The sequence below is a fragment of the Curcuma longa genome, chromosome 5 (genome assembly GCF_044706935.1).
Source record: "Curcuma longa cultivar G26 ecotype Majalengka, Jawa Barat chromosome 5, ITB_CL_G26_1.1, whole genome shotgun sequence".
NCBI classification, from domain to species: Eukaryota; Viridiplantae; Streptophyta; class Magnoliopsida; order Zingiberales; family Zingiberaceae; genus Curcuma; species Curcuma longa.
The window spans coordinates 8,600,983-8,613,064 of NC_133865.1; the positions used below are offsets into that span (position 1 = coordinate 8,600,983).

The window sequence follows — 12,082 nt, forward strand, 5'->3', positions numbered from 1 at the left end:
AAAAAACAATTAGTGAACCAAGCTGCATTTCTTATAAAAAGAAAATTAATGTTAAACTTTTTAAAAAAGAAGAATTATTTCTGTTAAAGATAATTTTTTTCCTTTTACTCTTATTTGTAAATACAACTAATATATTCTATTCAAAATTGTAACAACAAAAGGTGCATGCAAATAACTCATTTTACAAATGATATGAATATTCTAAAAATCGACTTTTAAATGAACATAAACTATAAACACTATCTATCTCCCAACTTAATATTATATATATATTATAAAAAAAAACACTTACAATCAATGTGCAATTGTGCTAAGTTCTTCCATACATATATTGAGTGCTTCAAGAAACAAATTTGAATAGCAATCCATAATTAATTCTTCGACAAACAAACGGTATAAGAATGCAGCAAACAACAATATTGACAGTAGGGAATAAATAACACAAGCTATACTGTGACTATAGAACAATGATGTGTGACTCCTAAGAGAACCAAAATATCCCAATCCATGTGTTTATCTGCCTGGCAGAAATACATCACTCTCTTCCTGCTCTTCATCCATATTAATTCTCCAGCTGCTCATGCCACCGCTTGTTTCTTCTCACTGTTCCTGCTTCGGAATGGTGAAAGGAGAGAAAAGGACCGTGAAACTGCAACAGAATGCAACTTATGTGAAATCGTTATCAAATCAACAATATATCAAACGGGTAGAGCAATTCGAGCAAAGAGCATTCGACTTCATAGTAATTATGATAAAGTGGTTGGAAGTTTTAACTTTTACCTTGAGATGGTGCAGTATAAGTATGATCATAAGAGAGGTTCACAATATATCAATCAGAATATGAAGACCTAACACATGTACGTACCATCCATTTTGAACTCTATACCTGAGCTTAGGAAAGTAGTGATGGAGGCAACCACAAAGATTAAAGAAGATGCATTTGAGTATCACCTCTTTTCTACATTATCATTTGTGGAAAACACAAGCAGTGAAGCTAGCGGCCTCCAGAATTGCATATGGATATAAGATCATTTTAAATAATATTAGATGTAGATATAAATACGTTGCACACTTTTTATTCAACTGTGGTTCCAACATCACTGCGGCTCAAGCTCATGTATGGCTTCCAAAAGTTCTTGTATTGACAGCAGAAATGCTATAGAAGTTGTCAGTAAGAATAACAATGTATTCCAGACAAAAGGAGTTTTTCCTTCTTGATGTGTTCAATTATTTTAATTAAGTTGTTTAAGCAGCTGGGAAAAAACTAATCATAAAACCGTATGTAAGCTACAATAACTAGTGGCTAAGATCTCACCATCATTGGAGGAAGTGGCAGCAATGGCTTGATCATCCAAAGAAGAAGTATCCGAATCCTGATTACCTTCAGCAGAAGTTGAGTTGTGGCTCTTCCGGCCAAATTTCAGCAGCTTTCTAAAACCTTTTGCTTCCTTGCTTCGAGGCTTCTCATGTGTTTCATGAGTTTGGTGCCCTGAATCTGGAACCTCAAAATTGGAGACACGAACCATAGCATCCTCAACATGCAGTGCCACTGTTTCAGAATCCGTTGCAGATAGACCACCATCATACTCTGAAACAGTGTTAATAGGATCCTCGAAGGAGCTTAACTTGGCATAAGGGGCTTCATAAGGCTTTTCCATTAAAGATGAGCCTGCGAATTTAGGAGGTTCATTCCTTGGCTGAGGAATGACAACCTGATCAGAATAAGCACCAATCCGGAATCAGTGCATGATGAACAATTATGGAACAACGAAGATGGAAGTTTCATTTATGACAATGCAAGTGCTCTGAGCAAAAGCAGCAGGGAGACAGTCAAATAGCAAAGTATTGAGAGCATAAAGCTCCTAAGGTGGTTTGTAGTGGTATTTATTCCATAACAGTTATCCCCTCAACTATGGAGTAAAGGAAAGCACTGAGCAACACCATCCACCTTAATGGATTAAATATGTGAATTTGAAATTACAAACTAAGAATAACAATTCGCTGTTTACCTCAAATGAAATCCCAATTAGAAATAGGATATTTGCAAAAATAAAATATTTTTTTAAAAAATACACTCTTATAATCTTTTTCTAAGAGAAATGTAGCATTTATTCAAGTATACCTCAGGGTGATTCTGCAGTTCATCCAGCTTGCTTTGACTAGAATCCCCAACCTGACTTATAGCAATAGATGAAGGTGGTGCATGAGTAGAAGCATAAGCTATAACTGAACCATCTCCATGTGATCTTTCTTTCATGCCTATTATCTCATCGGGTTGCTGGACAGTAGGTGCAGCAACCACATTGTCTTCAAGCACCACCACAGTCTTCTCGATGACATAATTGTCCTCACTAGTGCTAGGTGATTTTTCATTGGTTGGTTTTGTGCTATCAGAAACTTGAGAAGTTCTGCTTTCAATTTCTTTCTTCACTGGGTCTTTGCTAGCTAATTTAGCTTCAACTCTTTCAGATAAAGTTTTTGTTTTAATTCTGAGTCCTGGAAGAGTTGTTGATTTACTTTGATCTAGTTGTGTAATTTCAGTAATCTTTTTCTGGGGCTCATCGGGCACATTCCTCTTGGGAACTTGATCTGCAGTCGCAGACTTAATGGTAGAAGCACGGTAAGTGGAACTGCTTTTCGGATCTGAGAGTCGTTTCATGCGGAGAGACTCTGTCTTTGCTTCTGAAATGAGTCTATTACTTTCTTTTTTAACCTCAGGCAAAGCTGATGTTGATCGAGTCAAGCCATTGTTATTTCCATTTAGTTTGCCAGATTTGGTAGCTTTCTGGGGATCACTGAAACCGTTTGAAGAGGTTTGGGGAGCCAATTTCCTTAATGGTGAAGAAGCAGCCTCTGCATCACTAAACTTTGACCCTTTGTAAGGACTTGGTGAAGGCTTTGTAGCCAAACGGGATTTTGCCTGGGTGGCAGTGGAACCACTTCTTGCAGCTATCCTCTTTTCCCTCTCTCTTTTCAATGCTTCCAGACGCTTTCTATCTTCCTCTTCCTATAATTAGGAAAATCCAGAGTCAGAAAAAAGTACAGGCAAAGAAACCTGGCATTCTAGTAGGAAAATCCACAAAGCACAAAAGATTATTTGCAAAATATATTTTTGGTCTTGGACCACGATGTGTAAAAATCTACACCAAGTTGGATGTGAAATAAATCCTTGAACAATCCACTAATAGCGCTATTATAGCAGATTCAAACCTGATTAGCACTAGACGCGAATATTCATAAAATTATTTTTATATCTATACTTCAGTTTTATCAAAGAAGAGTTACTTGAAGAGTTGAATTGCAATTTTTACTACCATACAATGTTAAGGTTTAGAATTGCGAAGCACACTCAAAAATCCCACAAAAACTTGAATAACAGTTCATTGCAGATTAATATGAATAATGTAGTGTAGAATGCGCGGTCATAAGCACCCTGTTCTTTCTTCACTTAAACTATGGTTTTCATCTAAAAGATGATTAAAAGGTTACTAAAAGAAGAGTTACAGACTTATGCTGTGAATGAAATACTTTCAGGGGGGGGGGGGGGGGGGGGGGGGGGGGGGGGAAAGACAATCACATACGAGTTTTTAAGGAAACTAGGGCAAACACGATGATTGTTTATCCTGCATGTTTTTTAGAATGTGATTACCCTTCTAAATACTATTTTATATCTAGCATTTTGTTTATGATTGGCAATTAGAGTAATATGTACAATTTCCAGAACGATATTGTGAATGAATCATAAGAATTACCATTTCTTTCTTCAATTTCTGGAGGTCACCTTTATAAGATCGCAGATTAGCTGCTCGTTTTTGAGCTTCTGTCAACGAACTAAGCCTTGAGGATGCACCCTTTTTGACCAATGCATCCCTCCTTTTCTCCAAGCTGTCATTTGAAGCTTTCAAGTTTTTCTCCTTGTCCGATTTCTTTGGTTCCTCTTTTGTGTTTGTAGAGAGGTCTTCTTCGTTACTAGCTATCACTTTGACGGTGTTCTCAACAGGAAGCTCAAAATCATAATCCATAACTGGATCATATCCTATGGATAAACTTTCCATTGCACGATCAGGAACCATAGACAACTCATCTGGTTCATAAAAAAGTTGGCTTTTAGCATTGTCATTTGAGTCTTGAGGCTCCTCAAGCGTTGTGGGGGTCTCAAAATCCATGCCAATAATAGCTATGTTGTCTGATCCAACTTCCTGTAAATCTGTCCTATAAGGGATCAAGAAGGACTCATCTGTCATAGTGTATGAAGAGTTCTTCAGTGCATGATCAATTCGCTCATTGGTAGGATCAATGAGTGGATCAGAAGACCTCATAACACTCAATTGCTTGTCTTTCCCATAAATCATGAACTCTTCACTACTCCTCTGCCGATATGCTCCTCCTGAGCCTTCTATCTCTTTGAGCTGGTGGTTATCTATTGCATCTCTTCCGTAGCTTGAAACTAACAAGTGATCATCAGAAGTTGCCTGCTTCATTCGGCTTGCCTTCCCATTAATAGAATCAATTCCTACTATTTTGTGGTCATTGAATTCATCGTAATCTCGTTCACAAGGAACAATGGGATCTGCTTCAAGTTTGCTTTGTTTTTTTTTTGATGGAAGATCTTTTTCTCCGGCAAACATGTCTTTGTCAGCTCTTCTTGATTTTTCTTCAGCATTTAGTAAGAAACTTTGAAATGCTTGCCAATTTCCAGAATCTGCCTCCTCTCCAAATGAACCTTTATCATTGCCAAATGCATCTGAATATTCAACAGGTTTAGTTCGATGATCTTCTTTTTTTGAAATTCGCTTGGAGTGTTTGTGCTTGCTTTCTCGTACATCGGGATGTGCATCTTCACTTTCTTCTTCTGATTCAGATCCAGAAGCAGACTGTTGGTCACTTTCAGAATTCTTAGCTCCATGCTTATGGGATGCTATATAATTTAAGTTGCGAATAACAACAACACCGGACTTCTTCTTTCCCAAACGACCACTTTTTTTATGAGATTTATGCCCATGAGAACTTTCTTTCTCAAGATCTGATGGATTTCCATCTGTATCGTCCTGTGATTGTGAGCTCCTATCCCAAGTCTCAGATTCAATATCTTTACTATCCATTGATTGCCTTTTCGAACCCTTTCTGCGAGAACTGTTATATCGAGGATCCTCCATTGGAGGATAAGGAGGATGAAAATACGGAGCACTTCCTGGATAGTTCTGGTAATAGGGAATTCCCTGCATGGGATATGGTTGAAACATAGGAGGAGGGCCTGGTGGAGTATGCATAGGCCACTGTGGATAAGTGGGAAATTGACCTTGAAAATACTCCGGGTGGGGTGGTACTTTTGACTCCGAAGGGATCTTCTTATCTGGAAAAGAAACTAATGATTAAGATACAGTGGTTTGCAATGTGTGAAATTAGAACCAATATAAAGCTAGAAATGGCACGAATCAAAAAATGTTTCTGCAAACAGTGCTTCTGTTTCACTGAAGTATTTTTTCCATTCATGATTTAATCAGCCTAGTCATTTGAAGAATGCTACATGAGATTCAGATAACAATAATCTCAACAACAGTTGTTTGAATAATATTGCATGAGATTTACATAATAATAATTCCAGCAAAGTGAGATTAAGAACTGATCATTTTTCTCAAAAATTTTGAACCAGGATTAGAAGCCAACCAAACAAAATAAGAATTGATTTATTGAAAGACACGAGAAATTGCAATGTTGAGAGCATCAATAAGGGGGAGCTTCTTGACAATTTCAATTCCACACATACCTTGAGTTTCCAAAGGCATTTGGTCATCAACAAACATTTTTTTGTAGATAGCTAAATATACCATTGCCGAACTTCATCTTTACTAAAATAGTATGAATGATTTGAATTGGAGCAATCTTTCTTTAACAATAATATTGATGTAAAGTGAGTTTAGCTTTCATATTTAGAGCATATATACCAGATTTTCCATTGCTATCAGCAACCATATCGCCAGCATACACAGATTGTGAATCCCCATGATCTTTCTGAGCCATAGCATCTGCAGTAAATGTAATGCCTGAGGCATTCAAAGCAGAAAATTCAGATCGCATTGACATTGTTTCTACAGCCTCAACTTCAAGCCATTGTCCAGTCTCATGCTTTTTCTTCCATAAATCCATAAAGGATAAGCAGGCTTCCCTGTTTTACAATGTGGAATACGTGAAAGCTTTAAGGTTTGCATTGTCACTATACTACAATTAGTATCTTAGTCCAATTCTTTAAGAAATGATTATTTATCCTGACATGACCAGTACAAATTAAGAATACAAGAACCAATACTGGTTTCCAAAGGTATTAACAAAAGAAAACTTGATCGAAAACACATACTTTAGACGTGAGGCACCAAAATTTTCAGAAAAAGATATCAAATCTAGCAAAGCGTCCATGTCAAAACCAGCAGCTGCAGCACGTGCAAAGGCCATGCCTTGTTCTTTGCGCAATACCATTTTGCGGGTCTCAAGAACTTTCAAAAGATGAACTCTGTGCAAAAAGAGAGAAAAAAAGGGAGAATGTAAAATGCATAAGAAATAAGATTTAGTTTACACTAGAAGCTGTCAAGAGGACAAATTGACAAAGAATACTTGAAGGCAATATTGGCAACCATAGAAGCAGAATACTAGTTTTTCAAGTTCCATTCCAATCACATGATCAGATTATTTCATTAACAGCAAAGCAGAAAAATATAGATATTGAATTATTTTTCTCTTAATTACCAATTAAATTTTTTTTAACATCTTATGCAGAAAGCCTTGAATCTTAGACAATACAACTACTGTTACTTTTGCATCCTTAGAAGAGCAAATTACAGATAATAAAAATATAAACGGCATGTTAAATTGCTCATACTTTGAATTTTCCTGATGCTTGGTAGATCCATTAGAATCAGGTGGGTCAGGTTGTGAGCCAGGCTGTACATAAGACAACACACTCAGAACAATGTACAACAGACAAATACTTGTATAAAAATGTGAACATGTGTGGCATACAACCATCTATGTACGCCTAAGAAGGAAAGTTTGAACAAGTTGTTCGAAGTATCGTTATTGAAAATAAGAACTGATACAAATATTTGTCATGTATTTTCTATAATCATTTGATTCTTTAATGATAATTATTTTTTCTTTCAAACTCCATACTTCCCTTGTGATACTTGAAAGGTCTAAAGATCAAATTCCATTGAAATATAGTTTATGTTGTATGTTGATCTTGCACAGTAAATGCAAATATATGCAATTGTTGACACAGCGGATTACGTTTGTGAAAACATTTAGATCACGTACAATGCATAAAAATCAGAATAACCTTGATCTTCAAATATCTTAAGTTTGTTCTAATTTGTATATGTATTATTTTAAAAAGCAAAAGATGATTTCCTCGGTGATGAATATGTCAAAGATTCTACTTAATTAATTACAGTGTATCATGATCTTTAGCCACACATGCTTCAACTAAATTTTGAGTTCTGACATACGAAATGCTATTGTTGTACAGTTATAATGTTTTTGATACACCATGTCACCTCTTTTCAACAATATACAGCGGCCTGCCGATGTTCAATTATTTGACAAAATTTATGGTACTTTAGAGGTTTATGTATATGCAATGTCATGAAAGCATATACGGATATATGACATATATATAATCATTACCTTATATAGAACAATTGCCTTTCCAGCATCACTATCAACTGAAGTCTTGGTAACTACACATAAGCAAGTGATGGTAGCAAAGTTAGTATAACCAGAAGTACAAGAGTTGAATAAACCTCTGAAATCTTCTCAACAATATGATGAATCTATTTCATACACGTTGAAAATACAAGGTCATTCACTTGGCTAAATCTTACAAAAGTTAAATGAAAAAGGTACTGGCATAGATGATGTAGTATGCTGTGGTTCTGTAACAAGACACTCCTATACTGGAATAGATGATGTTAAGGTCATCAACCTAGTGGGATGTGATTATAGCATAACTCCAAAGCTTATGAACTGCTTTGAGCATGTTGAAGTAATTTACATTAGTGCTGCTTACATACTACAGGTGACAAAAAGCTAAAGCAAGGATTCTATTCAAGTAATGATATGGCCATGTTACTAGCCTTATGGACTCATCTAGTTTAGCCCCTTGGTCTGTCACTGTTAAAATGCCCTAAGTAATCTGAGTGTAAACATTTTTTATAGCCCCTGCATACTCCTAATTTCAAAACTAAATGAAGTAATTAGATCAATCTAGTTTACCTTCAAAAGTTTCTGCTGGTTTGCTTTGATGATCTTCTATCTGCCAAAACAATAGAAGAAGAAAAAGTCATCATGAGTTCAACTGACATATTAAATGAGTATAAAATGGATATTTACAGTGCTTAAACCAGCATTTTCATTTCCCTGAATAGCAATCGCATTCTCGATCTGTAGGATCTCCTTTTCTATGGTAGTCACCCGCTCTAGGACCTCAGGTGTGCTCACAAAACGAACAAATCTGCTTGTTTCAAAATTAGAAACATATTCAGGACCAATAATTAACAACATGCCAAAAGTTTCTGTCAGAATATAAAGTACAATCACATTGTAGAGAAGTTAGAAGTTAATTAAAAAAAAAACAATTCACAGCAGTTTATTGCAGAGCTAAACACTTGATGTCTTTTTCTTTACCTCTCCACAGTTCCTTTGGTGAACCATGCAGCATCATTATCTGGATCTGGCTCAAGGACTATGGAGTAACCACCTTTGGCAATTTGATCCTGGGCAGTCTTCAAATGAGGAAGAAAAGGAGTCAACAAGCCAGATGCAAGTTTCTCCGTCTTACCATTGGCTATGACGACCAAATCACACCTATTGAAAATTACAACAAAAAAAAAAATCACAATAACATCCAGTGATCTACAAGAATTTCTCTCATAAAGATCCAGTCAACCTTAAGTCTACAATATTCTTTAATAGAATTGAGTTGGACAGCAGTATATTCTGCAAGCCACCATCTACTGAGATGACTGAAGATGGATGGATTCATAACAATCCAATCAATACCACATTGGTTTTTATGAAATTTGGTTTACCAAGAAAGCAGGAAAGCATGAACTCTTACCACGATGGCAACATCCCTTTTCAAATTCTTCCGAGTAAAATAAAAAAATTAATCATTTCTAATAGCAACCAATGTTACTGCCAGTATTTTCACTTGATTCGTTCAATTAAACTCCGGGTTAATAGCAGTCAGACTCTGAGGGAATAAAGTAGTTGGGAAACCCACTCTAAATCATCGCAAAACTCTCAAGCAATGAACTTTTTTACGATATAGAAAATTTTGAGGCAGATCCTATCCACTTACCTCGATGAAACCCTAGAACAAGAAACAATGATCTGAAACGTACCTGGTCCGAGTAGGCGTGAGCTGGAAAACCGCCGAATCTAGCAGAGCGTCCGACCTCATTGCCCTAGAAAGCAAATGTCTTCGGAAAAAAGTTTAGATCTTCAGACAAAGGCCAGATCTTTGATCCCTCTCCTCCCTCTCTCCCGCCTCCACTATTTGCCTCTATCCTCCTTATTCTCCACGGATCCCACTTCAGAAAAAATGGAGAACGAATGAATAAAGTTAACAGCGACGGTGACTCGTACAAAAACAAATTTTGGAGCGGCAGTAGGCGAAGAACTGACTAAAAAAGTTACTTTTAATGCTGGAACACTCCTCAAAACAAAGGTAGCAAATGGATCTCCAAAGGAAACAACAACTACAAGGTAGTGAGACACAAAAACTGCATCAGAGAGAGAGAGAGAGAGAGAGAGAGAGAGAGAGAGAGAGATCCTGAAGAACAAAGAGTAAACAAGATAAACAATTAAAACACTTGAATCAATAAAAATTCTTCCTTCAGAGGAGAGATAAGTAGTGCTCACAGTTGAGAGAGACAGAGGCCTCCGATTCAGACGGGACAACCGGGGAAATGGTGGAACACAATTAAAAAACAGATTTTTTTTTTTTTTTTTTTTACAAAAAAGAGGTGCAAAATGGAGTGGAAGTGGAATGGAAACAACTAAAGGAGCAGGAAGACGCAGGTATATTCATGGGTTAATCAAATTTAATTGGTGTGCTTTTTTTAGTAAACTGACATATTTTTAACTAATTACGATCTAATCATTACATAACCAAATCTTAAGCAATGAGATCAAATTTTACCGGGAGTTTACAAATTTTATAATGTTAAATCATTTTTCATGATCCGATTTATTTTAATGATTAATAAAAAATGGTAGGAAAAGCCTTCTCATTGCTCATCGCATCTCAATTATGATTTATTTTGACAAAGAGAAGCAAATTTGCAGTTGTAAAAGCCTTAAATTCTTTTCATGATGAAACTTTTTCTAAAATAAATTAAAAATGAAATCTGGAATTTGACAGAGAGACAAGATAATTAAAACACTAATAAACAAAAAATAATAATTATATGAACAAACAAATGGACAACTAGAAGAAAACATTAACTTGTCGACTTTCCAAGCTTGCATGTACTGAGATGTTTCAGCTCCTCAGCACAAATATATATATATATATATATATATATATATGATATTTAGTACTATTAATATCCATTGAATAATGTATTTAGTACTAAAAAATATATATATATATATATAGAAAATTAAATAATTGAATTATATATGGATAAAACTTAAAGTTATTATATATAATATACGTGCAAGGGCCTACTTGACCTTCTTGTGGTGGTTGTGATATAATTTAAATGATATTTATATAAAAATGGTTCCCTGGACCCACATGAGATTCGAGCATATACAAATTATAATTAAGTTCTTCTAAAGCACTGTCGGCGTCGGTTGTAATATATCTTTCATTTTCTTTAAAAAATAATAATAATATATATATAATTATATAATTATATATAGGTGCTGACTTCTAAACTTACAACTCAACTTAGCTGTGCATCTACAAACTTGGTTTAAGAATTAATAAATAGAAATGTCTATTTTATTTATTTTGTGCTTTGTTTTTACTCAAATTTGTACTTTGATTTTGTTTCTAAAAAAATAAATAAAACACAATACTCTCATTGGTAGTAAACTAACTATCTTATCAAAAAAATAGATTGATACTCGAATATTAAAGTATGATATATTAAGTATTTATTCATATATATCGAGATAACATAGGCAAATGGTGCCAAATTAAAGAACACCTTAATCTCAAGCAAGCAAGCAAGCTTGGGTCACCCTCTCCGAGTTGGATCGATGTTGCCGTGCCACCATAGATTTTTTTTTAGTCAGGCACAAGGTCATTTTCATTCATTTATTTAGTTAAGGATTCTTATAGAAATATTTTTTTTCCCATAAAAAATGTATATTTTGATTAATAATACTTATCAAAATCATGGATTCTATCCACTAAACTTGATGTTAAAACTTTAAACAAACATTAAGTGTAAAGAAAGCAAGATCATTACTTTTTTAATGAATATTTGAAATTAAGGATGAGTCCAAATCAGCTTCATGTTAAATCGATCATGTTCTCAAATAATAATAATAATATATAATAAAAATCAAAAGGTTGTTTTTTTTATTAAGCAATCAAATTATGGATATATATGTGCATTCCAACCTTGTTCAATTTAACATTTTTTTAAATAAAAAATATATATATTAATTAAGCCCGACCCGTGGATATTCTTAGAACAAAATGGGCCAGTGCGGCCCAATTTGTGGTCGATAAATATATTCTTTATTATAAAATAATGATAAATTCTAGTTAACCTCATTGATTATCGCTGAGGGTGATCAGTCTGATCCCATGAAAGTTTCCCATCGGCTACCATGGTAAATCAGGAAGTGCACGCAGCGGCCAGTCCAGACACCCAATATATTCCTACAAATACGTCGTAGCTAGGGATCGAACCGCGAGTGCCTGGGTGACAACCTGAATGTCCTACCGCGGCACCATGTCTCGGGGATAAAAAAAACTTTTTATAGTGACCGACTCCACCGCCGAAACGACCTCATATCAAAAAACTCCCTGAGGGATTTTTGAAGGCACGATACCACTATATTGATA

General features: G+C 35.2%; 1 protein-coding gene across 2 annotated transcripts; it reads right to left on the bottom strand.

Moving 5' to 3' along the window:
* Positions 1 to 265: 265 nt before the first annotated feature.
* Positions 266 to 9,821, bottom strand: LOC141828849 (COP1-interacting protein 7-like). 2 transcript variants are annotated; one of them, XM_074716233.1, is made up of 13 exons: positions 9,691 to 9,820; positions 9,396 to 9,584; positions 8,677 to 8,856; positions 8,383 to 8,503; positions 8,266 to 8,305; positions 7,678 to 7,730; positions 6,875 to 6,936; positions 6,356 to 6,508; positions 5,946 to 6,166; positions 3,753 to 5,353; positions 2,123 to 3,007; positions 1,316 to 1,712; positions 267 to 649 (listed from the first exon to the last, which is right to left on the bottom strand). In XM_074716233.1, the coding sequence occupies exons 2-13, from the start codon at positions 9,452 to 9,454 to the stop codon at positions 579 to 581; spliced, it is 3,843 nt and encodes a 1,280-aa protein (XP_074572334.1). In that variant the 5' UTR covers positions 9,455 to 9,584; positions 9,691 to 9,820; the 3' UTR covers positions 267 to 578. The 2 variants fall into 2 exon arrangements, with proteins under 2 accessions (XP_074572335.1, XP_074572334.1); XM_074716234.1 differs by having other exon boundaries at positions 266 to 649; positions 1,316 to 1,697; positions 9,396 to 9,821.
* Positions 9,822 to 12,082: the final 2,261 nt, after the last annotated feature.

Coding starts and splice junctions, on each gene's coding strand:
- LOC141828849 (XM_074716233.1), bottom strand. CDS start 9,454: ATGAGGTCGGACGCTCTGCTAGATTCGGCGGTTTTCCAGCTCACGCCT. Junction 5,354..5,945: donor TGATAGCAATGGAAAATCTG/GTATATATGCTC, acceptor TTTCTTTTCCAG/ATAAGAAGATCCCTTCGGAG. Junction 1,713..2,122: donor AACTGCAGAATCACCCTGAG/GTATACTTGAAT, acceptor TATTCTGATCAG/GTTGTCATTCCTCAGCCAAG.